General features: G+C 47.9%; 2 protein-coding genes and 2 non-coding genes across 6 annotated transcripts in view; 1 reads left to right on the top strand and 3 right to left on the bottom strand.

Moving 5' to 3' along the window:
- The window catches only part of MPP1 (MAGUK p55 scaffold protein 1), a 27,828-nt gene extending 18,250 nt beyond the window's left edge, over positions 1-9,578 (top strand). The window contains exons 6-12 of the mRNA XM_045884569.3: positions 1,047-1,243; positions 3,149-3,255; positions 4,226-4,306; positions 5,413-5,493; positions 7,187-7,389; positions 7,578-7,652; positions 8,918-9,578. Coding sequence (XP_045740525.1) covers positions 1,047-1,243; positions 3,149-3,255; positions 4,226-4,306; positions 5,413-5,493; positions 7,187-7,389; positions 7,578-7,652; positions 8,918-9,094 — 921 coding nt within the window. The 3' untranslated portion in view covers positions 9,095-9,578. The remainder of the gene's footprint in view (positions 1-1,046; positions 1,244-3,148; positions 3,256-4,225; positions 4,307-5,412; positions 5,494-7,186; positions 7,390-7,577; positions 7,653-8,917) is intronic.
- On the bottom strand, positions 3,614-22,099 carry DKC1 (dyskerin pseudouridine synthase 1). Of its 3 annotated transcripts, none has more exons than XM_064574772.1 (15): positions 21,945-22,099; positions 21,144-21,211; positions 20,415-20,501; positions 19,001-19,092; positions 18,498-18,682; positions 17,806-17,870; positions 17,303-17,429; positions 16,939-17,069; positions 16,379-16,522; positions 15,303-15,423; positions 13,914-14,032; positions 13,126-13,229; positions 12,520-12,628; positions 11,627-11,746; positions 3,614-4,049 (listed from the first exon to the last, which is right to left on the bottom strand). In XM_064574772.1, the coding sequence occupies exons 1-15, from the start codon at positions 21,958-21,960 to the stop codon at positions 3,933-3,935; spliced, it is 1,605 nt and encodes a 534-aa protein (XP_064430842.1). In that variant the 5' UTR covers positions 21,961-22,099; the 3' UTR covers positions 3,614-3,932. The 3 variants fall into 3 exon arrangements, with proteins under 3 accessions (XP_064430842.1, XP_045740516.1, XP_064430843.1); XM_045884560.3 differs by lacking the exon at positions 3,614-4,049 and adding an exon at positions 10,593-11,369; XM_064574773.1 differs by lacking the exon at positions 3,614-4,049 and having other exon boundaries at positions 11,643-11,778.
- LOC123851703 (small nucleolar RNA SNORA56) lies at positions 12,702-12,830 on the bottom strand. The gene has a single exon (XR_006792680.1). It is a non-coding gene; the product is annotated as a small nucleolar RNA SNORA56 (small nucleolar RNA).
- On the bottom strand, positions 16,704-16,840 carry LOC123851693 (small nucleolar RNA SNORA36 family). The gene has a single exon (XR_006792677.1). It is a non-coding gene; the product is annotated as a small nucleolar RNA SNORA36 family (small nucleolar RNA).

The following is a 22,099-nucleotide window of genomic DNA, read 5'->3' as shown; positions in this document are numbered from 1 at the left end:
ATGTTTTTCTCCATTTGGATGCCCTCCTTTATGAAGTACCCATTCAAGGCATTTTCTTACTGATTTGTAGGAGCTCTCTATGTATTCTGGATAAGCATCTTGTCCTGTGTCCGTATGAGACTAGCCTTAGTTTTTCAAATTACATTTGGAAAACTTTGCCATCAAAGCCAGTGGGGCCTGTGTGTTTGGGAGCAGGGGAGGGCGGTGTTCCGTAACGGCTTTCATACTTTCTTGCGGAGATATGAGTGCTCATATTTTCAATTTCTTGTGTCGCTTTTGGGAAATTGTGTTTCGTAAGGGATTTGTCAAGTGTATTCATGTGACGTTGTTCACCATATCTTCTTAGAACCTTTTAAACAGGTGCGCCTGAGTGGCTCAGTCATTAAGCGTCTGCCTTCAGCTCAGGTCATGGTCTCAGGGTCCTGGGATCGAGCCCCGCATCGGGCTCCCTGCTCCGCGGGAAGCCTGCTTCTCCCTCTCCCACTGCCCCTGCTTGTGTTCCCTCTCTCGCTCTCTCTCAAATAAATAAATAAAATCTTAAAAAAAAAAAAAAAAAGAACCTTTTAAACATTTCTAGGATGTCTACCTATCTTCTACACATTGATTTTTATAGTTGGCCTGGCAATGATGTATTCAGCAAATGAGCATACTTAACTGATTCCTCATTCTTGGAAAATTAGCTTGATTCCAATATTTCTGTCTTGTAAATAATGCTGTGGTGAACATACTTTTCCAGACATCGTAAGTGACAACTTGTGCAAAGAAGGGGATCGTGGAGACAAGGGGTATCCACATCTTAAGACCTTTGGCACATTCATATTGTTTAGTTAACATACCGTGAAAAGATTTCCCAAGGAAACATGCCTTTCCGATAGTAGCTCCTTTGTTCTCCAAGATAGACGGACAATCAGCCCCAGTAACCACGAACACGTTGGAGGGATCAGGTCCAGCCCCAGTTTCAGTCACTTCTCAATCCTGAGCCTATTTACTTATAGCAGAACTTTCGACCTGAATCCCGACACCAGCACCTTTGCCTTATTTTTCAGATGTTCATGAGAGCACAGTTTGACTATGATCCCAAAAAGGACCATCTGATCCCTTGCAAGGAGGCGGGACTGAAGTTTGTTACTGGGGACATCATCAAGATAATCAACAAAGATGACAGTAACTGGTGGCAGGGGCGGGTAGAAGGTTCCTCCAAGGAGTCAGCAGGCTTGATCCCTTCTCCTGAGCTGCAGGAATGGTGAGCCACACACACATGATTGCTTAGCTTCAAAAACCTGTCGCCTCGTGTGTAGTTTCTGTTTCTCGACTGAGCCAACCTGCAGCCTTACCTGGCATCATGGCTGAGGGGGCAACAATGAGCCGATGGGCTAGGCTCGGAAGCCGTTACAGGTAAAGGAGCCCGCGTGAAGGGCTCTTCATTTGTCTGTGGGCCTCTGTTTGCTCAAATGCTTTCCCTTTGGTTGCAGAGCAAGGGACAGCACGGGGACCGGAGCCCTCCCTGGTCTCCTGCCTCCCAGGCTAGTGCTTCTGAGACTCGCAGAAAACAGTCAAATGTGAAATGTGTGTCCTTGATGCAAAATCCCAGCACGTAGAAAAGAATAAATCCGGCCCGAGTCGGATTGCTCACTTAGTGCTGGGTTACAGTACCTGGCCCTGGGAGTGCCGGACCTGCCCCTGCAAAATAAATCCAGTGTAAAGACACTGTGCAGCCTCAAGGGAGGGGGTCCTTTTAGATTTAAGCCTGCATTCTGGTTGACCTCATCTCAGGAAGTGCCAGACAGAAATAAACCCTTACAATTCGAGGAACAAATGAGGGGCATCCAGCCAGCTCAGTCAGTAGAGCACATGACTCTTGGGCTCAGGGTTGTGAGTTCGAGCCCCACGTTGGGGGTAGAGATGACTTAAAAATAAAATCTTAAAACACATTTGGAATTCGAGCAGCAAATGAAATATAGCGCCAACCCTGCATGGTAATGGTGAAAGACCCAGGTAACACGTTGTGAAGAGCACTGCGGGACTGGGGGCAGACGGCTGAGGAGGACCCAGCACGCGGCGGAATTCAAACGGGGCTGCAGCTTAATGAGGTGTGCAGTCAGGATTTCTTTTGAACAAGGGCATCAGGTAGCAGTATTGGAACATATTTCATGTATCTAAGAGAAGGTATTGTTTTATGAAGCTGCAGTTTTAGTTGTGTACGTGATGTGTTTGTTTTACTGAAGTAGGGTCATAAAGGTTCCAAAACCAATGAGCCAGAGTGTGGTTGGGTGCGGAGTCGGCTGAGGTTTCCGTGTGTGAAGGCAGCAGCCAATTCACGGCGCCCCCCGCAGACAGGAGGCTCAGAGAGGTGGGGGCCATGCAGACTAACACAGTGATGGCTTCTCAGGGCGCAGTTGCCTCCCTTGCCTTTCTGGAGAGTTCTTATGTGGGCCTCCAAATACCTGGCATTGGGAATGTGTCCAGGCGAAGTGACACCCCCCCTCCCCCCCGCCATCACATCCTCCCCTCAGCGCAGCCTGACCATTCATTCCAGCTGGGCTTCTTCCACTTGTTTCTTTGTGTGCCCGTTGTCTCCTCCATACCAGTCTAAACCCTGCTCATCACAGACCCAGAGCTCACAGAGAAGGGCGTGGGGGTGGGAGAGTGGGAGGGAGAGAGGGCAGCTGAGGGGGTCCTGGCAGAGACACAGAGAGCAAGAGACTGCGGGGGGAATATGAGAGAGACACAGAGACTGGAGAGAGAATGAGAGATCCACACAGAGGCTGCGAGAGAGACAGACACACAGAGAAATGGGGGAAGTAGGGAGGGAGAGAGGGACAGGCTGAGAGACCAAGGAGGGGCCTCAGAGTGAGAGTGAGGACTGAGAGGGGTGAGGATGAGAGGGTCAAGGATAGCACAAAGTTTTTAGCAGATAGGTCTGGAAGTTCTTTTTTTTTTTTTTTTTTTTTCAAGATTTTATTATTAAGTGATCTCTACACCTACCGTGGGGCTTGAACTTACAGCCCTGAGATCAAGAGTCGCAGGCTCTACCGACTGAACCAGCCACGTGTCCCTGGTCTGGAGGTTTGGTGGAGAAGGGGAAGGGTGACCCTGGGGCTTTTACGCTAAGGTTCCCCTGACATTTTGGGTCATCTTTTCCTGCCAGGCGAGTGGCTAGTGTGGCTCAGTCTGCTCCAAGTGAAGCCCCCAGCTGCAGTCCGTTTGGGAAGAAGAAGAAATACAAAGACAAGTATCTGGCTAAGCACAGCTCAAGTAAGCTCCTGGGCTTCCTCTCTGCCGGCTCCTGGCAGCTAAAGGGAGATGGTGTCGTGCATGGTGGACCATACGTTACACAGGAAGCATGCCATTTCTTCTGGTTTTCTTTTATTACAACATTCATCTTCCCAGTACATGTGAAGGAAAGCTAGTGGTCTGCTCACACCCGCTCATTATCCTCACTCCTCAGGTAACCAACCGAACAGCCTTCCAGACCTTTCTCAGCATGACCAGCTCATGGTCTGAGTAACCCCAGAAAACAGCATGTTTTCCTGAGAACTCATTTTGGTTTTGTTTTTTACCTACTGTGGTAGGTAATATAATATACTAAAATTATAAATGGATTCAAGCAGACTGTAGGTAACAGCTGAATAATCTCCCATTCAGCTCACCCTCCCCAGGGGGGACTGGAGTGCAGGGCAGCGTGATGTTACTGAAACTATGGAGAAGAGAGAGGAAAAAGGAGAATATGGGGTCCAGAAAATTAGAAAGAATGTGAGTCCAAGGAATTCACTGACAGAGTCATGATGAGTTCAGATGGAGGAGGCTGGGAAAAGCAAGAAATAGACCCAAAGGAAAGGCATCCATGGTCCAGAAGTGGTGTCCTCGGGACGCCCTGTCCATCATTCCGTCACTGGCGACTGTGGTCGTGCCGGACAGTGTCCCAGCCCCCATCATCCTCTGGTAAGGTTAGATGAAGTCTGGTTGGCTGAAAAGAGCGGTGGGGCAGTTAAGGGTCTCACTGCTTCCATCCCAGCCCCTGTAGCCTTTCGTCTACCAGAGTTCGTCTTCTGAAACCAAAATACGATCACGTCACTTCAGTGACTCCAGGCCCAAGTCCTTTCTCCCCAGCCTCAGCTGCCTTCACGCCAGGCTGACAGACTTTAGGCTCTTTCCCGCCTCACCACCTGGACCACGTTCTTCCCAGCTGTGGAAATGAACATGGCTTGGTTTTCTTTGTCCCTAGTTTTTGACCAGTTGGATGTTGTTTCCTATGAGGAAGTTGTTCGGCTCCCTGCATTCAAGAGGAAGACCCTGGTGCTGATCGGTAACTTCTTGGTGCCCGCCCCCCTCCCCATGTTGCTTTGCTAGTTAGAGTACAGCTCCCTCCTTACGGTCCTGCCCGCAGCGTATGATGCCCCCTCTCCCTCCCTGCCTCAAAAAAAAAAAAAAAAAAAAAAAACGCAGTGAGGACAGTCTCTGGGGTTCTCTGAATCCTTACAGGTGTTCCATCTGGATTTACCTTACAAATGCAACTAAACCTTACAAGTTTTTCAGCAACTAGTTATTTTAGGTGGGCAGCTTACCACCCCGTCTTTAGAGTTAAAACATTAGTTGCTTAGAGGAAATTATTAGGGTTCCGGAGAAATCTCCAGTAAAAACACTGCTTTAAATTCAATTCCACTGGGACGCCTGGGTGGCTCAGTGGGTGAAGCATCTTCCTTCAGCTGAGGTCATGATCCCAGGGTCCTGGAATCGAGCCCCGCATCGGGCTCCCTGCTCCGCAGGAAGCCCGCTTCTTTCTCTCCCTCTGCCCCTCCCCCTGCTTGTGCTCTCTCTTTCTCTGTCAAATAAATAAAATCTTTAAAAAAAATCAGTTCCATAAAATCTTTAAAAAAATGATTAAAAAAGGGGGGGGACACCTGGGTGACTCAGTCGGTTAAGCGTCTGCCTTCGGCTCAGGTCGTGATCCCGGGGTCCTGGGATCAAGCCCCGCATCGGGCTCCCTGCTCGGCGGGAAGCCTGCTTCTCCCTCTCCTACTCCCCCTGCTTGTGTTCCCTCTCTCGCTGTGTCTCTGTCAAATAAATAAAATCTTAAAAAAATATATATTGAAAAAATAGATCAGTTCCATTAATTTTGGAGAGCTCAGTAAAGCAAATCTCTTTAGAAAAGAACTAGAAAACCCATGTGTCAGCTGGCTCCTCTTTGGAAACAACAGTTATGTTCTGAGTCCTGACCCTTAGCCCTTGGAGTCTTGTCTCCTAGTGGGGGCCTTTGCCACTCCCTGACCCCAGTCTGGAAGCCACACCTGCTCACTCACTCTCACCCACGTCCCATTTCTAAACCTATCCCCACCTTTGTCTTTGGGGAAAGAAATGGAAGCCTTCACGAGAATAATAGCAACCTGGTTTCTGTCTTTTCTCCCTCCCCAGGAGCCAGTGGGGTGGGTCGCAGCCACATTAAGAATGCCCTACTCAGCCAGAACCCGGACAAGTTCGCATACCCTGCCCCATGTAAGTACCTCTGCGGTCCTTGGAGGACAGGTGGGAGCACCACTCTGAGATACCAAAGTGGTCTTTTCTATGTGTGACTTTATTTGAAATGTTTGATTATAAAAACAAAACACAGTTTGGAAAGATGCAAATGTGTACATATAATCGCTCCAGCTAACTATGTTGCTATTCTTCTCTGTGTTGTATGCCTGCGTAACAGAAGCAGTTGAAAATACTTTTATCCTGCTTTAAATAAGCAAGCAAGTAATATTATTGAAAACATATATGACCGGGGCGCCTGGCTGGCTCAGTTGGTGGAGCGTACAACTCCTGATCTTTGGGTTGGGGATTCAAGCCCTACGTTGGGTGGAGATGTTACTTACAAATAAAATCTTTAAAAAATTATTTTTTCATCTTTATATTTTCTCATGTGCCTAAATCTCAGTCCGTTGAGTGGCTATACTGTAATTTCCTTAGCTATCCACTATTGCTGCCTCTAATTTTCCTGAAATGTCTTCTGAATCAAAGCAGCGCTCAGGAAAGGCACAGTCTCGGCAGTAGGATTCTTCTCAATAGAACAATCAGGCCAGTGGCCAGGTAGGGAATCAGATGACTGCATTCCCAGAAGTGAATTTGCATAGTATGATTGTGTATATTCCCAGGAAGAGATCCTGCTTATCAAAGTAGAAAACTGGATTCTGAATCTGGTATTAGTATTTTTTTACTCCTTGCTTCTACATTTTGCCTTTAGGGATAAGGGACACCCAACTAGGGGCAGAAAGCAGATGGCCCTGGGTTGAGGAATGAGTGGGGAAATTCGAAAGTAGAAATAGCCACTAAAGAAGAATTGTTGTTTTGTAAGATGGGAAGAGAGAGAGGCATGTGCAGTTGTGGATCGAGAGACAAGCAGAGGATGCACAAGACAAGGGGATAGGGGGCTCGATAAACATGGGATGCAGGAGAGGTCCCCTGGGGAGGAGTGTGAGGGGTTATGTTTCAAGCTGTGATTTCTGGAGCACGTTTTATTTTTTATTTTAGAGGACAGTTTATATGAATGATAGTAAATGTTGTGACTTAAGAATATTCCAACATTTAACAAAATGAGTTTAAACCAAACCAGAGTACTCTTCTTTCTAAGCTATAAAAAGGAAATTTTACATACGCTTTCAAGAAATCCAAACCATAGCCCATAGATCTGTTTAAAAAATATAATCAGGGGCGCCTGGGTGGCTCAGTCAGCTGGGCATCTGCCTTCGGCTCGGGTCATGATCCCAGGGTCCTGGGATGGAGCTCTGTCAGCTTCCTTGCTCGTAGGGGAGCCTGCTTCTCCCTCTCCCTCTGCCCGCCGCTCTCCCTGCTTGTGCTCTAACAAATCAAATCCTTGAAATATATATATAATCAGCTGTCATTTCTCCAATTCTGAGCTCTAATTCCTGGGGTTGGTGATTTAAGAGATGTAACTTCATATAGGGAAAGGGATAGGAATTTTCTACGTTGGGCTTTGCCTCTTGAAAGGTAAACACATTCTGGATGGACAGGGCATTTCCTGCTCTGCATCATCTATTGTCAGCCCTTCGGGATCCTGTGGGAGGAACCCCCCTATTAAACTCTCTGCACCAAAGGCAGCTGGGATTTACATACAGATACCATGGGTCAAGCCCCTAGGAGATGGGGAGGACCCCCAGTTTTGTCAGGGATTTGGGTTCTTGTGCAGATACAACACGGCCACCCAAGAAGAGTGAGGAAGACGGGAAGGAGTACCACTTCATCTCCACCGAAGAGATGACCAGGAACATCTCTGCCAATGAATTCCTGGAGTTTGGCAGCTACCAGGGCAATATGTTTGGCACCAAATTTGAAACCGTGCACCAGATTCATGAGCAGGACAAGATTGCCATCCTTGACATTGAGCCCCAGGTGGGTAGGCCTGACAAGGCAGGCATGGATGAGGTTTGGTTCACGTAGTTTCACTGGGGTCACCTAAAACCACAAGTGATGGAAATGATACTGGGCTTGGCGATGCTCAAAGATATGTATTAGAAGGAAGCCATCATGATAGCTGACTCTGGTTCTTTTCTTCCTTCCTCCCCTTCCTCTTTCTCTAGACCCTGAAGATTGTCCGCACGGCCGAACTGTCACCTTTCATTGTGTTCATCGCACCTACTGACCAGGGCGCTCAGGTGGGAAGGACGGGGTTACACAGGGTGGATGGAGGTTCATTCTCCAGGTTTGCCCGGACTGGGACATCAGTCCAGAGCTCAGCTTGTGCCCGTATCTCCCATGAGCCTCCTGGCTACTGCTGTCCTTCTTCCTGCAAGGCCAAGAAGCCAAAGGGCATGGGCACATTTGATTTACTCAGCAGACATTTATTAAACCACTAGGTAACGGGGACAAAATAAATCCGAGACCGTCATAGTTCCAGAAGTGCTTGGGGTCCAGTGGCAGAGATGGGCAGTTTGGCAGATCCTGACACTGCTGCGACGTGGGCTCAAGTGGGAAGGACAGAGGCGGCACTGAACCCACCACACCCACCGCCAGGGGTGTGGTGTGGCTGTGGGGAGAGGGGAAGAGCTAGGGGACCAGGGATACACTGAAAAGCCGCTCCCCGCTCACCACCCGAGTTCCTGCACCTGCTTTCACCAAATGCAACAGCTGTTCCTGCAGACACGGCCGCACCCCGTGGCCTGTGCACGTGGCGGTGGGAATGGAGATTGCTTGTTTCCCTGTGCCAGGAGCATGTTACCCAAAGTTTCATTTGTTGACCAATCTACTAGAAAAATACAGTCTCGCTGTACTTTTCTTAGTTAAGTGGCTGCGTGTCTTATCAGACTATTGAGGGCTACTTGTATCTTTTCTGCAAACTGCCTGGTCCTGTCCTTAGCTTATTTTTCTCTCGGGTTATTGGCCTTTTTCTTACTGCTTTCTAGGAGCTCTGTATTCGGGTAATTAGCCCTTTGGGACATCAGTTGTAAACATCTTTTTCCAAGTTTGGCATGTCTTTTGGCACTTATTGCTGTGCAAACATTCTTACTTTTACGGAGTAATCAGTCTTTTCATAGCCACTTGTTTGGGATTCTAGAAAGAGGCCTGGGATTGTAAGTCAACCTCAGACCTGTCCCAGGATTGCAGCTGTGGTGGTTGCAGCAGTGGGGAGATGCTGCTCACGTCCATGCCACAGCGACGGAGCTGTTGGTCTTCTGAGCTCTGATGATTTATCATCAGGGTTAGTTTGAGGTCCTCTAGAATTGCGGTGCTCGAGTCTCTCTCTACACCCAACCCTGTTAAACGTTCTCAAGGAAGGTCTTCAGGGCTGGAGTCTTTTAAGCAGGCGACTCTGAGCCAGGCAGTGGTCACCACAATCAGGGTCCACTTAAAGCCCATCACTGACCTCTTGGGCTGCCGTGCTGTGGGGCCTGCCTCATCCCCGCTTCTCTTTTCTTTGCAGACGGAAGCCCTGCAGCAGCTGCAAAAGGACTCCGAAGTCATCCGCAGCCAGTACGCACACTACTTTGACCTCTCACTGGTCAATAACGGCATTGACGAAACCCTTAAGAAACTGCAAGAAGCCTTTGACCAGGCGTGCAGTTCTCCACAGTGGGTGCCTGTCTCCTGGGTTTACTAAGCTTGCAGAAAAGGGGCAGCTACTCTGCGCCTTTCTCTAGCAGTTTGAATTCCATTCTCCTTGCTTTAAGACAAACAGGGACACTCCACCTCGTTTGTCAGCTTCCAGTGCTCTGCATCTATCCTAATTAGGCCAGTGGGTGTCAGTCTTGTTCAAGTTCCTTGGCTGGGCTCCGATTTTCCTGATAGATGGAGCCCCACTGATCAGGGTTTCAGAAGGATCTCTGGAAATCTGAGGCCCAAAGTACTATCAAAATGCAACTGCTAATCAAAGATGGTGCACAGAGAGGAAAAGGCAATGGCCCTTGTTCTTTAAAGCCCGTGCTCCTTCACCTTTAATTACACTGGGCATCTCATGTGTCTTTGAAGCTATTTGTAACCTCAACTTTCTAAAATGCCAAAATGAAGCGGCTGTGCAATAGAATGATGTCTGCTCTAGGGAGACCCTCAAAAGCAATAAAAACGTTGCTGTGTTGAAATGCCAATACCTTGTAACTCTCTGGGTTTCCACCTGCACCAGTCTCTGGAGAGGGAAATGGCAGCACCTGTCAACCCTTAGGACAGCATCAATACCAACTGCCTCTCCTGGGTTCAGAAGTCTCCCTCAAGCACACACAGGTCAAGATAACCCACCCTCCCATGAGGGGGGTGTGTGCTGGGCAGGGCACGATCTGGTACATTACGTGTGGACCTGAACACACACAGACAGACATGTAACCTATAAAACAAGTTTGGGAGCAAAGGTGTGATCCCATTTCTACTCCATGGGGAGAGTGCTCTGAATGCTTTGCTTCCGCTTGCATCTCCCCCATTTTCCTCCTGGCAGCCATTCCTTTCAGCTTTCTCTTCATTCTCAAGACCTGGTTTCCAGAGCACCCCACGACTGGCTGCCCAAATTAATCTGTATCCAAAGGGAATTACTCCACTCCGTTGCTCACACAGCAGCTAGCTGCTGCGATTATAAACACCCATGCCCTCAAAACCCCCCGACCCCAAGTCTTCTGAGGCTGGTGCCCACATAGACATGCACACAGGATGCTCTAATCCTGGACGAGAACCCATCAGGTGCACACATGCAGCTTCCTGCTTTGACTTGCCAGAGGCTTTCATTCTGACCTCCCTTCCAGGAGAGGGAAACCCAGCCTCAGGCCTATGCTCAGAATCCCTCCCCACACACACTGGTACCTCCTGCCAGACCCACTACATAAATACTTCTACCTTCCTCCCCTCGACTGTTGGGGGAGATCACTAGATTTGTGATGATTCCCCTTTTAATCTAGTCAATGTCCTGAATGAAGATTCTAGAGTATTTGGTCCCATACCAGATAATAGGCCCCAAGATGAATGTTGCACGACATAGAACCAGAGAAAATAACCAAAGGAAAAGCATCAAATTCCAAACAGGACATAAAGTTTCCTAGATTTTTAATTAAAATAGTTTCTATCTTTTGTTCTACTAGTTTGACCTCCCCAACAATTAGAAAACCCAACAGAAATACTTAAAAACAAATAAACTTTAATAAGTAAAAAGTACAACCTTCTCCCAGCAGTGAGTGAGTGCATCCTTTGAAAGTAAAGGAAAATTAAGAGAGAATATGGAACAGTATTTTAGCTTCTGTCACAAACACAAGTAGGCAGATGGATTCAGGTGCATTAGGCTGTACACACAGGCTATGAAGGAGTACAGAAAGGACCGCTAAGCCAGAGATGGAGTGGATGTAGCTGACAGACCACTGTCCTCACAGGACATGGGAGAAAAGATTTATCCCCCCAGTGAACAATGTGGTTCAGTTCTCTTCTTTTACTTGATCTACACCATTTCACTGAGCAATGTTTAGAAACGTTTAAAATGGGTTGAGGGGTGGTGCAAACCAGGAGAGAGCTATGCTGATAAAACAGCCATCGGGCACCAGCCGCAGATGGCTCCTGGGCTGTGCTGGGTCTGAAGGAGAGAATTCCCAACTCTCCCAAGCAGACAAGTGGGTGCCATCAAACCTGCTTCCTTCACCCATATCCTTAAAACAGGACAGGATGGGATGACCACACCAAGGAACGTCACTGAGTTCTCACGTAGCAGCTAAAATGTGCCGGAACTCTCCACCCTTTCTGGGACCTATGTTCCATTCCCTCAAGAACAAAAGGAATTCTGTTTTCTCAATAAGGCTTTAATTTCTCCTCCCACCTGGACACAGTGCTCAAAGTGGTGTCCACTATTCAGAAACCACTTCCACTTTTATTTTCTTCTTCTTCTTCTTCTTCTTGGTACTGTCACTGTCCTGGGAGAAAGAGAAAGCCTCACTGCATCTGTTAACAACCAAATGAGGGAAGTTCCAAGAGCCCAATAAGCCTTTTCAGGATCTGGGAGGATATTCTGGATTAAATAAATTTTGCAAAGAACACAAGCCCTGAGCTTTTCAGTGATGCCCCAGCGGTCTACTTTGACGGACAGGACCATTTCCCCCTCACCATCAGCAGCATTCCAACTATGAGCAGTTACTAGGGAAACGCTGCTGCTCCCCCTTCAAGTACATACCCCATCTCCTGGATCGCCCCCGCTCTCTAGCGCAGCTTTGGCCTTTTTATCCTTCTTCTTCTTCTTTTCCTTCTTGACCAGCTGTGGAGAGGTCTCGTCACTTTCACTCTCTCGCTTCCGCTAAGGTGGAGACAAGCGATCAAATGTTAGACCTTGGGCAAAAATGGATGAGAAACGTTCAGTAAGAAGGTGGGGAGTCACCAGAAAAGTTCCTGACTAAATCCAAGAGTAAGTTTTCTAATTACAAACCCCAACAGAACCTTAATTTACAGAGAATTCAAACACGGTCTCATCCCCATGCGCACAGCCGGAGCACCAAAGCTCGGGGGCTGTGACAAGTTGGACTGCAGGTCTTCAAAGGCGGCGGGCAACCCAGGAGTTGTGACAGGCCCCATGCGTGCCAGAAGCTCTTCCCAGCTCACTCAGCGCACCCATTCTGTGCTCTAATGCCAGTGGTCCCCCCAACCCTGACAAGCTGAGGTGCTACCACATACTTTCCTGGAACTTTTCAAACGCAGAGCTAAGGCGATCTAGAGGTTGTCAGCCTCTGGTGATTCTGCTCCCCGCGGAGTTTTGTACGGCTCGTCTGCCCCGGAGCCAGAATCACACACACCTCCACTGTGACCCAGTGCCGTCGCCTCAGCGCGGTGGAAGCCGAGGCCCCTGATTTGAGCCCACAATCCTCCCAGCAGACACAACAGGGAATGTGAATTGGAGCCCACACCGTCCAAACGAGTACCCCAAGGTACGGCACATTAGCTACACTGCATCACGCCCCCAAGAAGCCTTGCCGTACTGAGCCACGACCCGTGCCTAGACCGCAACCATCGAGATAAGCCAAATGCAACCATCTCCCAAAGCACACTCCCAACTGCTCACAGCATGTCACTCACCTTTGGGGCTTTTACCACTTCGGCAACTACTTTTGGGGCTTTTACGACTTCGGCAACTTCCTGTGGGTCTTTTACTGCTTTGGCCCCCACCTCTCTCTTAGCAGAGTCACTGAAAGACAGACAGCAATAGGTGAGAGGCACTGAACGGCTTTCCAGGGAGGTACTGCTGCCTCCTCAACCAGTGATATCTGGCAAGTCTAAAGCCACCATCAAAATACTGACGACAGACAGAAGAACTCACCACTTACTGTTGCAGACTGACTCCCTCTAGAGTCCCACGAGCCAGACTAGAAAGGGATAACTGTCTGCTGAGCAGGCCTGAGCAGTCACGGGGCAAGTCCCTACAGCCCCCAAGGTCTCGTGAGCACCACGCAGGTTCCTAGAGTCCCCCATATTAGCAGCTCTCCCCGGAACTAAATCTGCCCCGCTCCCCATACCCAGGTTCCATGACCTCCTGCCTTGGCTCATGTAGGCAGCCGCCATGCTGCATCTACCCCTCTGAGCTCTACAGCCTCCCGTCCTCACCTGTAGTGGATGCACTCCTGCATCCAGGCGGCCAGCGTGCCGCCTCTGCCCGCCTGGGGCTCTGAAACACCCTGCCCTCACCTGTAGTCCACATACTCCTGCATCCAGGTAGCAGGCGTGCTGTCTGTGGGCTTGCCGTGCTTATCCAGAAGACCCTGCTTGATCATCAGCCTCTTCTGACTTGCCTGGTGGATCGTCAGGATTTCAGCATTAGAACAGTGTGACACATGAAGCAGGTATTATGGTGGCTCAAGTAAGGCTCCTCCCTTGTGTGTTCTCAGCTGGGCCTCACACTTCTCTGCAAAGCACTCAGAACTCACGCTCTCCAACAGGAGCAAACATGGGACTTGTCAAAAGTCATCAAGCCTTCTTTATCAGTGAGAACCTCCAAAATGTCATTTTGTGGCACCCCCACCCACCCCATTCTTCCACCACAGGGCCTTTGCAGCACATGCGATTCCAGCTTCCCCAGACTCTCCCTTCCTTTCTTCACTTCATCAATACATAACACTGTGTCCTTTGTGCTAGCCTGGCTCCAGCGAGGATCCCTCACCCAGACCCCCCAGCCAAGTCAAACCCCTCATTTTGGACTCCCGAGATGCCAGGCACCTCTCTGTACTCTTTGATATCCCTTCAACTTGGCTTTCGTTGTGCAGTATGAGTGACGCCCGTCTGCTTCTCCCCATTAGACTAAAATCTCTAAGCTCTGAGATGGATGGTCCCATTTCTACTCACCATCACTCCCCAGAGCCCAGGTACACGGCAAGGTTGTGGTGGTAGGGACATAGCTGAGAGCCACCCAAGGAGTATTCAACAACACAAAAATGAAGAGTTAGCTCACAGCAGAGCACACACCTGGTCCCACTTACCTTTGGACCTAAACCCCACTTCCGAGGGTAAGTGTCTCTCTCCATGATTACTCTCTTGATCTTGGCTACAATACCATGGTCACAGGTAGATATCACTGCCGTGGTCATTAATGCAATAGCTGCAGGTGTTAGAAAGAGATTAAAGAATGACTTGGAAGAGAGAAACTTCGTTATTATGAGCCCTAATTCCACTGTTTTATATAAATTTTAAAACCCCATTTTAGGGGCACCTGGGTGGCTCAGTCTGTTAAGCATCCAACTCTTGATTTCGGCTCAAGTCATGATCTTAGGGTCATGAGATCGAGCCCTGCGTCGAGCTCCGTGTTCAGCGTGGCGTCTGCTTGAGATTATCTCCCCCTCTGCCCCTCCCCCCACTTGTGCGTGTGTTCGCACGCTCTCTCTCAAGATCTTAAAAAAAACAAACAAACATACATTTAAGGGGCACCTGGGTGGCTCAGTCGGTTAAGTGTCTGCCTTCGGCTCAGGTCATGATCCCGGAGTCCTGGGATCGAGCCCCGCATCGGGCTCCCTGCTCAGCGGAAAGTCTGCTTCTCCCTCTGCCCCTCACCCCGCTTGTGCTCTCTTTCAAATAAATAAATAAAATCTTTACAAAGAAAAAAAAACATTTAAAACTCGAAGCTCTACTGCCTTGAGGTTTCCTTTGCTGAGGATGTTCATATGGAGAAAATCCACTGCTATGGGAAAAAAGCTCTGAAACCATATTACGATTGTCAGTTAAAAAAATATTTACACTAACCACATAAAAATCAACGCTTCCTAGAGCCTCAGGAGACCTCTTAATAAGTAAATCAGAGCTATTCATTTAACGTGCCTAATTGGCACCACCAGAAAGAAAGCATGTCACGTGAAGGTCATGAGAGTCCCTTCTCGGTTGCAAGCAGCGATCTATGGATAGCAGCCAGAAGGGAACACCTCTAGTAAGGCACCCTAAAGATACACTCACCAGGCTTGGCGCTCAGGCCACACACGGGGAACAGCTTGCCACAGCCCCTTCAGGGCAATGGAACATTTGAAGTTTTAAGGACAATCCAACAGTAGCTAAAGGTTCACAAGTTAACTGCTATAGGCAAACAAGGAATGAGCTAAACTTTTCATCTCGATTACACAGACATTTACTCCCTTCGTTAAGGATTTTCCCTCTCCCCACTGGAGCCGGGCTGCTGAGACACGACCTCTAACAGCAGCCAGTTGGGGCAAGGGGAAGCCTCATTTACCTCCTCCTCACCTATGCCCATCTAACACAGTCCCCAAACAGGCCCCAGACAACACAAGGATTAGATGAACCTGAGGAGCCAGCACTTGGGGGCCTGCCCTTAGTGAGCCTGGCTGTGATGGTGCAGAAGGAACTAGGGCAACTTCCCCTCTTACCCATGCAGATTGCTTCCCCTTTGGTGGTGATGACCACGATCTCCTGATTGACTTCGATGCCATCCTCATATCGGAGAACACCTGGAAGCATGATTTTTGCCCCATAGCAGATTGCATTCACCTGCAGAGACAGCACTACATGTGAGAGCCCTAGCTGCTGCACTAGCCCCTGCCCTCCATCCCTCCCCTCACCAGCACAAAGGAGAACGGGGCTGGGGGGGGGGGGGGAACAGGACCTGCGAAATGGAGCTAATGGCATTCCACCATGGGCTAGGCACCTTATACACACTGACTCAGAAATGTTAAAGGGGAATTTAAATACCTACTCCTCATTCCTCCACTGGACTTAAAGGTATTTTCATCTTAAACAAAAACCCAGCCTTACTTTTCCTTAATCACTCCTCTCTTTTTTTATCACTGATGAGAGAAACCCTGACAGAATCAGGAGCGTTTTTGCTTTTTTTGGGAGATCGGGCCTCTAACAGGCTCTCAAAATGACCAGCAAGCAAGATTACTGAGGCCTGTTGAACCAATCACATGCAAGTTCAGGCTACCTCTCCCTGAGTTCAATGGCTTGTGCCACCTTGTCTTCACTTACCTGTATCTCTTGCTGACCACACTCCACCTCCCCCTTAAATTCACCCAGAGGGTACCAGTCTGACCCCAGCATGAGGAGGCTACATCACATTTATGTTGTTGCTTCACACAATTATGTTTTTTCAACTATTATAATGGCAGAGTTTAGGATACCTAATTTTTCTTTTTCTTATTATGAAGGATAACGTACAAAAAAATGCATCAAACACCCTCAACTCGGCTATCCTTTGTCCCGGACATAATAACATCATTAAGAGAACTACTCGTGGGGCACCTGGCTGGCTCAGTCGGTGGAGCGTGCAACTCTTGATTTCAGAGTTCTGAGTTTGAGACCCACGTTGGGTAATAATAAAGGAAAATAATAAGTTCACATCATGTTTCATCTCTTCACACAGAATGAGGATTTCAGAACACTGACTGTATCTCATCTTTGTGGAGTCACATTTTGTGCAAATGTGAACTTGTAACCCAGAACTTACTGCACTGTCTTTCATAACCAGCCTTTTATGAGAAGTCAACAGCTTTTCCAAAGGGTAAACAACTCGCCGCAGGTAACTGTCATCCTTGTGGTTGTCATACAGCCACTGGGCATCAAGCACGTCATGCATTGTCACCATGTGGTCCTGAAAAGCAGCCATGTATGAAAACTATATTCGGTGTCACTGTCTCTGAAATAGTCCCACAGACCCCAAACTTCCAAAACCTGAATGAATTTAGTCCAAACTCATTAGTCTTCAGTCTCTTCAGAATCACCTCTCTTCTACACATCTGTAACTACTGATACACCGAAATCTAAGTAGGCATTTTTGTAGGCTGGGGGGTAGTAAATGAATAGAGTAATGCTTTCTATCCAATCATCTCCCACAGCCCAGGTTTCAATGTTCCAAAGTTTAATTAACAGAACAGGGAAGCTGCCCTGAACTGAACTCAACACTTTGGAAATTGCCTTTTCCAGGATGTGAAGCAGGTGAGGAATTCCACCAAGGGCGGGAAGGTGTTAAGTACCAGCTCTGAAACTTCTAGCCCCATAACGGTGTACCTTTTCACTCATGACTCCAGAACGAACCCTCCGAAGTTCCTGCATCTGACCGCCAACTCCCAATAACAAACCAAGGTGCACACACAGCGTCCGAATATAGGTGCCGGCCTCACAACTCACCCAGAAGATTCCTAAGACACACACACACACAAAAGTAGCACATTGTCCAAAGTAAACACATCACTGACTGAGAAACCCAGAGTTATTCTTTGAGCCAGCAAGACTAAATACAATAGAAATAGGCTCCGACTATACCATATACTAAGGGCACCTACTCTTAACAAGAAAATCTAATTCTCAAGAACGCGTTCCTATCCACATGTGGTCAATGTCAATTCAGTTCCTCACAGACCTAATGACCCACCTAATCTTCTTTCAGGATCATACTCGATCATCTTGCTCTCATATATGGTCCGCACTCTGAGTTGCCTCTTTACTGCAGCAATAAGTGGGGGTCGCTGGAATAAGGCACCTGTCAGAGTTTCTAGGGCCTGAGAATAAGCACAAAACAAAATGAAGACTCATTGTACAGACTCTCAAATAAGAGCAAACAGCCTATTGTGGCAGTTTCAGGACACAAATGAAAAAGTTTTTTTCAATCATTTAAGACCTAAAATGTCCTTTCCATTTTTGCTTCTTTATTAGTGACACAGGAATGATTCAGTGCTTATCAGCGAGCCCTTTCCTCAGAAGGGACATGGCCAGAAGTGCCCCTGTCAATCCACAGTACCTGTTCAGGCTGGCGTGAGCAGCCCACTGAAAAGGGCACAAGACAGGACAGCCAGGAAAGCCGGCCTGTCTCCAGATGTCTACGGGCTTAGACACCCACATCACCAAAAGGTGCCCTCCCTGTAATCACAAACTTACCCTAGAAAGTTGAGTCCCCCCTTCAATAGCATTGTGTAGCCGGACAATTCCCACATACTCTTTGCCTGAAAAATGACAAAAGAGTAGTCAGGTATGGCCACTGAGTTTTCTGTGTTTTTATATGCTCATATTCCCATTTTGTGCAGCAAGAAAAGCATGCAGTTTGATGACTTCCTTCTGTAAAGTTTCCATGAAGACAGATTTCATGGTTTGGACATGGGAAAGGAGTGAAGATGCTTCCTCTCACTGGGGGTTCAACTTCCAATGTGCTGACAGGAACAGCTGGAATACGCAGTGTAGAGCCTGCTTAGAACAAAACCTCGCAAGGTCATGCAGGAGTTTCCCCTGATGAAAATGAGGGAAGGGCACTTTAGGCAGAAGCAGCAGCGAAGACTCCAAGAAGCCTGGAGCAATAAGCCTAGAGCGGGACCCAGACACAGCCCTGTCTCAGTCCTGGGAACAGATCTAGTCAACTTGATGTGCACATGTCCAGTACCTGGAACTCCAAGAAAGGCAGACACACTAGGATCTGGCAAGGGACAGAAGGTACACAACCAGAGTATCCCTGCTTAGGATTTTTTTTTAACTAATGAAGAAACCATTACCAAGGGCCAAAAAGTAGAAGGAAGGGAAACATAGAAAGCCTTCCAATAACAAAGGAGCTGCCTCTTTTTATTCCCTCTTCCACATACCTGCACTCTGCTGGGATTTCACCAAGCGAGTGGCTCGTTCTATGCACACGATTAAACAGCCAGTCACCTTGGGATCCAGAGTACCACTGTGTCCTGTCTTTTCCACCCGAAGTATTCGTCGGATCCAGGCTACCACCTCATGGGAAGAGGGGTTGGAAGGCTTGTCAAGATTAATGAAACCTGTCCTAAAATGGAAACGAAATCACTGTGCTGTCATCTCTGGCCCTCTAATAAAAACTAAATCTGAAGAGTAAAAAAGTTCACCACAGGTACAGGTTACGTATTTCCAGCAATTCTAGGCATTTCTAAAATGCCACTACCTTCTTGAACAACTGATGTGAAAAAGTCACTTTTTTAAGTACACTCTATGACCAATGTGGGTTCAAATTCATGACCCCAAGATCAAGGGTCCCATGCTCTACCGACTGAGCCAGCCAGGCGCCCCTGAAAAGGTCATTTTGAAAAGAACAGAAGTCTGAACACCACATGCTCCCAACACTTACCTGATATAGTCCCCAATCTCCCTCTTCAGAGGATTTGAACCACAGGGAAGAGGTGTATAGTGTGTAGTCCTTACATTTAGCTTATCGAAATTCTGGAAAGCAATGATACAACACAGAATAAACTTAATAAACCATTAACATATGTAAAACAAGAGTCAGCACCATCCACCATGTTATGGTTAACCCGCAAGTTTATAAACTTGGATTCTGCTCCTATATTTTCATTAGCTAGTGTGACGGACTGTTAAGCCTCCTTACACACTGGAAAAATTACCCATATGAACAGAATTAAGACAAATTTGATCACTCCTCTAGAAAGACTTCTTGGGGTACAAAGACTGGCAACGTTTCTCAAACACAACCAGCTTGTTCCTGCTCCAGATACTCCCATCTCTGCTTTTCCCAGGTCTGCTCCTTTTCATTCTCCTCCTTTCCAAGGCTTGACCACAGGTCTAAAAAAGCTCCCTTCAATTAAAGCTTATCTTTCATGTTGCCCAGTTTAGTTTCATCATGGTACTTATCACAAATAGCAATTTTAACTATCTCCCACCCTGAGATTTTAAATCCCAAGATAGTAGGGACCTTGGCCTACCCAGTTCACTAGCATATCCTCAGAGCCTACAATAGAAAAGCAGATGTATTAAACGGTAGACCTATCTGACCAAGCAGAAACTCAACTGTGTTGAATTATATAAGCAAATCTCATTTGTTTACTTCATATATATTGATTTATTATAACACTTTGTCAAGAGGCGCCTCAGTAACTTCCTCTACCCTACCCTTTCTCCTAATCTCATACCTGGCGCCTACTAAGTTGCTTGTGAAATTTGTAATTCAACTCATTACTGAGCCACTCTATTTAAAATCCAACACAACAGTCAGCAATTTCTAGAGGACCTACATGCTAGGCACTGTGGCTAAACACGTTTCATGGATTACCTCCTACAGCCCTCAGCCTGCCTTCCTAAGAGAAGATACCATAAGCAAACAGCCTTGGAGGTTAAATAACTGGCTCAAAGTCATACACTGACTCAAATTGGTCTGGCTTCAAAGCACATATCCTCAAGCACTAAAGCAGTCCTACTCCAACTGTGGCCCACAAACTAGTAAAAGTCTGTAAGGTGGAGTTAAATACAGAAACCAAGAACTAATTATTTATAAACTTTAATGGCAGTATGACATTGTTGTGACATTTTAACTATATTCTACTACAGCACTGGGTGCACTGGAAATAAAAAATGAAACAAAATCTGGTCCTTCATGTCAGACACTTTGAAGAACACTGCTCTAAAACAGTATCATCAGACATTTCCTAAGTCAAAGATGCTAGTGCTAATCACTCTTAATGAACCGCTTAACACTTAAATTACGTAAAAGCCAGGCATTGATCTGATACATAATCCTAGCCACATACCTTGAGCAACAGTGGCCACTGAGATGTGTCCAACTGAGCCACCTTGGACTCAGGTTTGATAAGAAATTCTTCAGCATGCTGTATCTCCTTACACAGGACAGAAATACACTGTTAGACTTCCCATCTGATTTTGTACAATTCCATTACTACCATGTAAGTCTAAGCCTCTTAAATAGAAAACAAGGTAGTCCCTATGCCTCTTCACTGGGACTTCCAAGTGAAAAAGAAATGAACCAGGACCTCAGAAGGGTAAGTGAAGTGCCACCAAGATGGGGACAGCTAGGAGCGCCTGGGTGGCTTGCTCAGTTAAGCATTTGACTCTTGATTTCAGCTCAGGTCATGATCTCAGGGCCCTGAGATGGAGACCCGTGTCTGGCTATGCACACACACAAACACACACTCTCTCTCTCTAAAGAAAGAAAATCTTAAAAAAAAAAAAAAAAGAAAAAGAAAGATGGGGATAGGGACTTAAAGAGAAAGAGGGATAGTGGGTCTGTTGGTGGGATAAAAAAGAATTTCAGGGAGAGGAGCTGATGTGGTCAACACCATTCAGCAAACTATACTTGACAGGAGAGATTTAGGTGGCTGGGGTTGTGTGGTTTACTACACAACCACTACCCAATTCCAACCCATTCCTTAGAAACTTTTAAAAACAGTCTTTTTATGTAATGTGTTACCTAAGTAACCTTTCACTTTAGTTAAAGCAAACTATAAAACATTCGTACTCACTGCTACATCTTCTTCTGGTAAAGACTTCCGCTCCTTTTTCTTCTTATGTTTCTTCGGCAAAATAAATACTAAAACAGACAAGAGATTTGGGAGTTTTTCCCGAAAATAAGGGTAACAAAACTTAAAATAAAGAATGAAATCAGAGCAAGTAGAAAATGGACGTTTGGTCTAGAACTACTGGGGAAAACAAAGTGTGTAAGGCCAAACGCAGGGTTGCACGGCTCGGTAACCGACCACAGGCAGTCGCACATGTCGGCTTCCATTCCGGTTCACCACGTGGCCGTGGCGGGGCTTAAACCTGCCGCACAAGTGTTCGGCCCACGGGCCACGAAGTTCCGTAAGTGACCACTCAACTGCCCCCTACCCGGTTCTGTGGCCCACAGAACTTTCTTGCGACTTGGAGCTACGAACACGCCGGAGCCCCTCGGCCCTTATTCTTCCCCGTCTGTTCCTACCGCCCTTTCGCGTGGTGCAGGCACTGCCAGGTCTCCCGTCACGGCGGGGAAGCCGGCACGGCCGACGCCTTTCAACGGGGACCCGAGCCCTAAAGAGGCTGTGCCTCGGCGGGAGGCCCGGGCCTCGCGAAGCCACGTCACTGAGAGGACCCCTCCATCCCTTGCCCTCAACCGTAGACCCAAGGCCAAGGGGCAAGGCCAGCAAGAGGCCCGGCTGCGACGGGACCGGCCTGGCGGCAAACCGGCGGAGAACGCGGCCCCCGACGCTGTCACCCTCCCACCCCCAGCTCTTCGGGGCGGCGGAGCTGATAGTTAGCCCGGTCACGCACGAGGAAACGACCCTTACCTTCCGCGTCCGCCATGTTGCCCCGCACAGCGTGCGAGCCGCGTGGGCCACCACCGAGGGAGCGAGCACAGACTCCCGCCGCCCACAGGCCGCGCCACTAAAACCCGCCCACCTGTGCGACGCCGGGTGCGTGCTGCGCCGCGGGACTGAGGGGC

Source organism: Mirounga angustirostris, unplaced genomic scaffold (genome assembly GCF_029215605.1).
Source record: "Mirounga angustirostris isolate CCGP_5_RB_7025 unplaced genomic scaffold, mMirAng1.0.hap1 SCAF_11, whole genome shotgun sequence".
NCBI classification, from domain to species: Eukaryota; Metazoa; Chordata; class Mammalia; order Carnivora; family Phocidae; genus Mirounga; species Mirounga angustirostris.
The sequence above is the reverse complement of the archived record's forward strand: the minus strand, read 5'-3'. Positions and strand labels throughout refer to the sequence as shown.

Coding starts and splice junctions, on each gene's coding strand:
- DKC1 (XM_064574772.1), bottom strand. Junction 17,430..17,805: donor GGGGGACTCAACTTTCTAGG/GTAAGTTTGTGA, acceptor GCTTATTCTCAG/GCCCTAGAAACTCTGACAGG. Junction 16,523..16,938: donor CTGGAGTCATGAGTGAAAAG/GTACACCGTTAT, acceptor GCTGCTTTTCAG/GACCACATGGTGACAATGCA.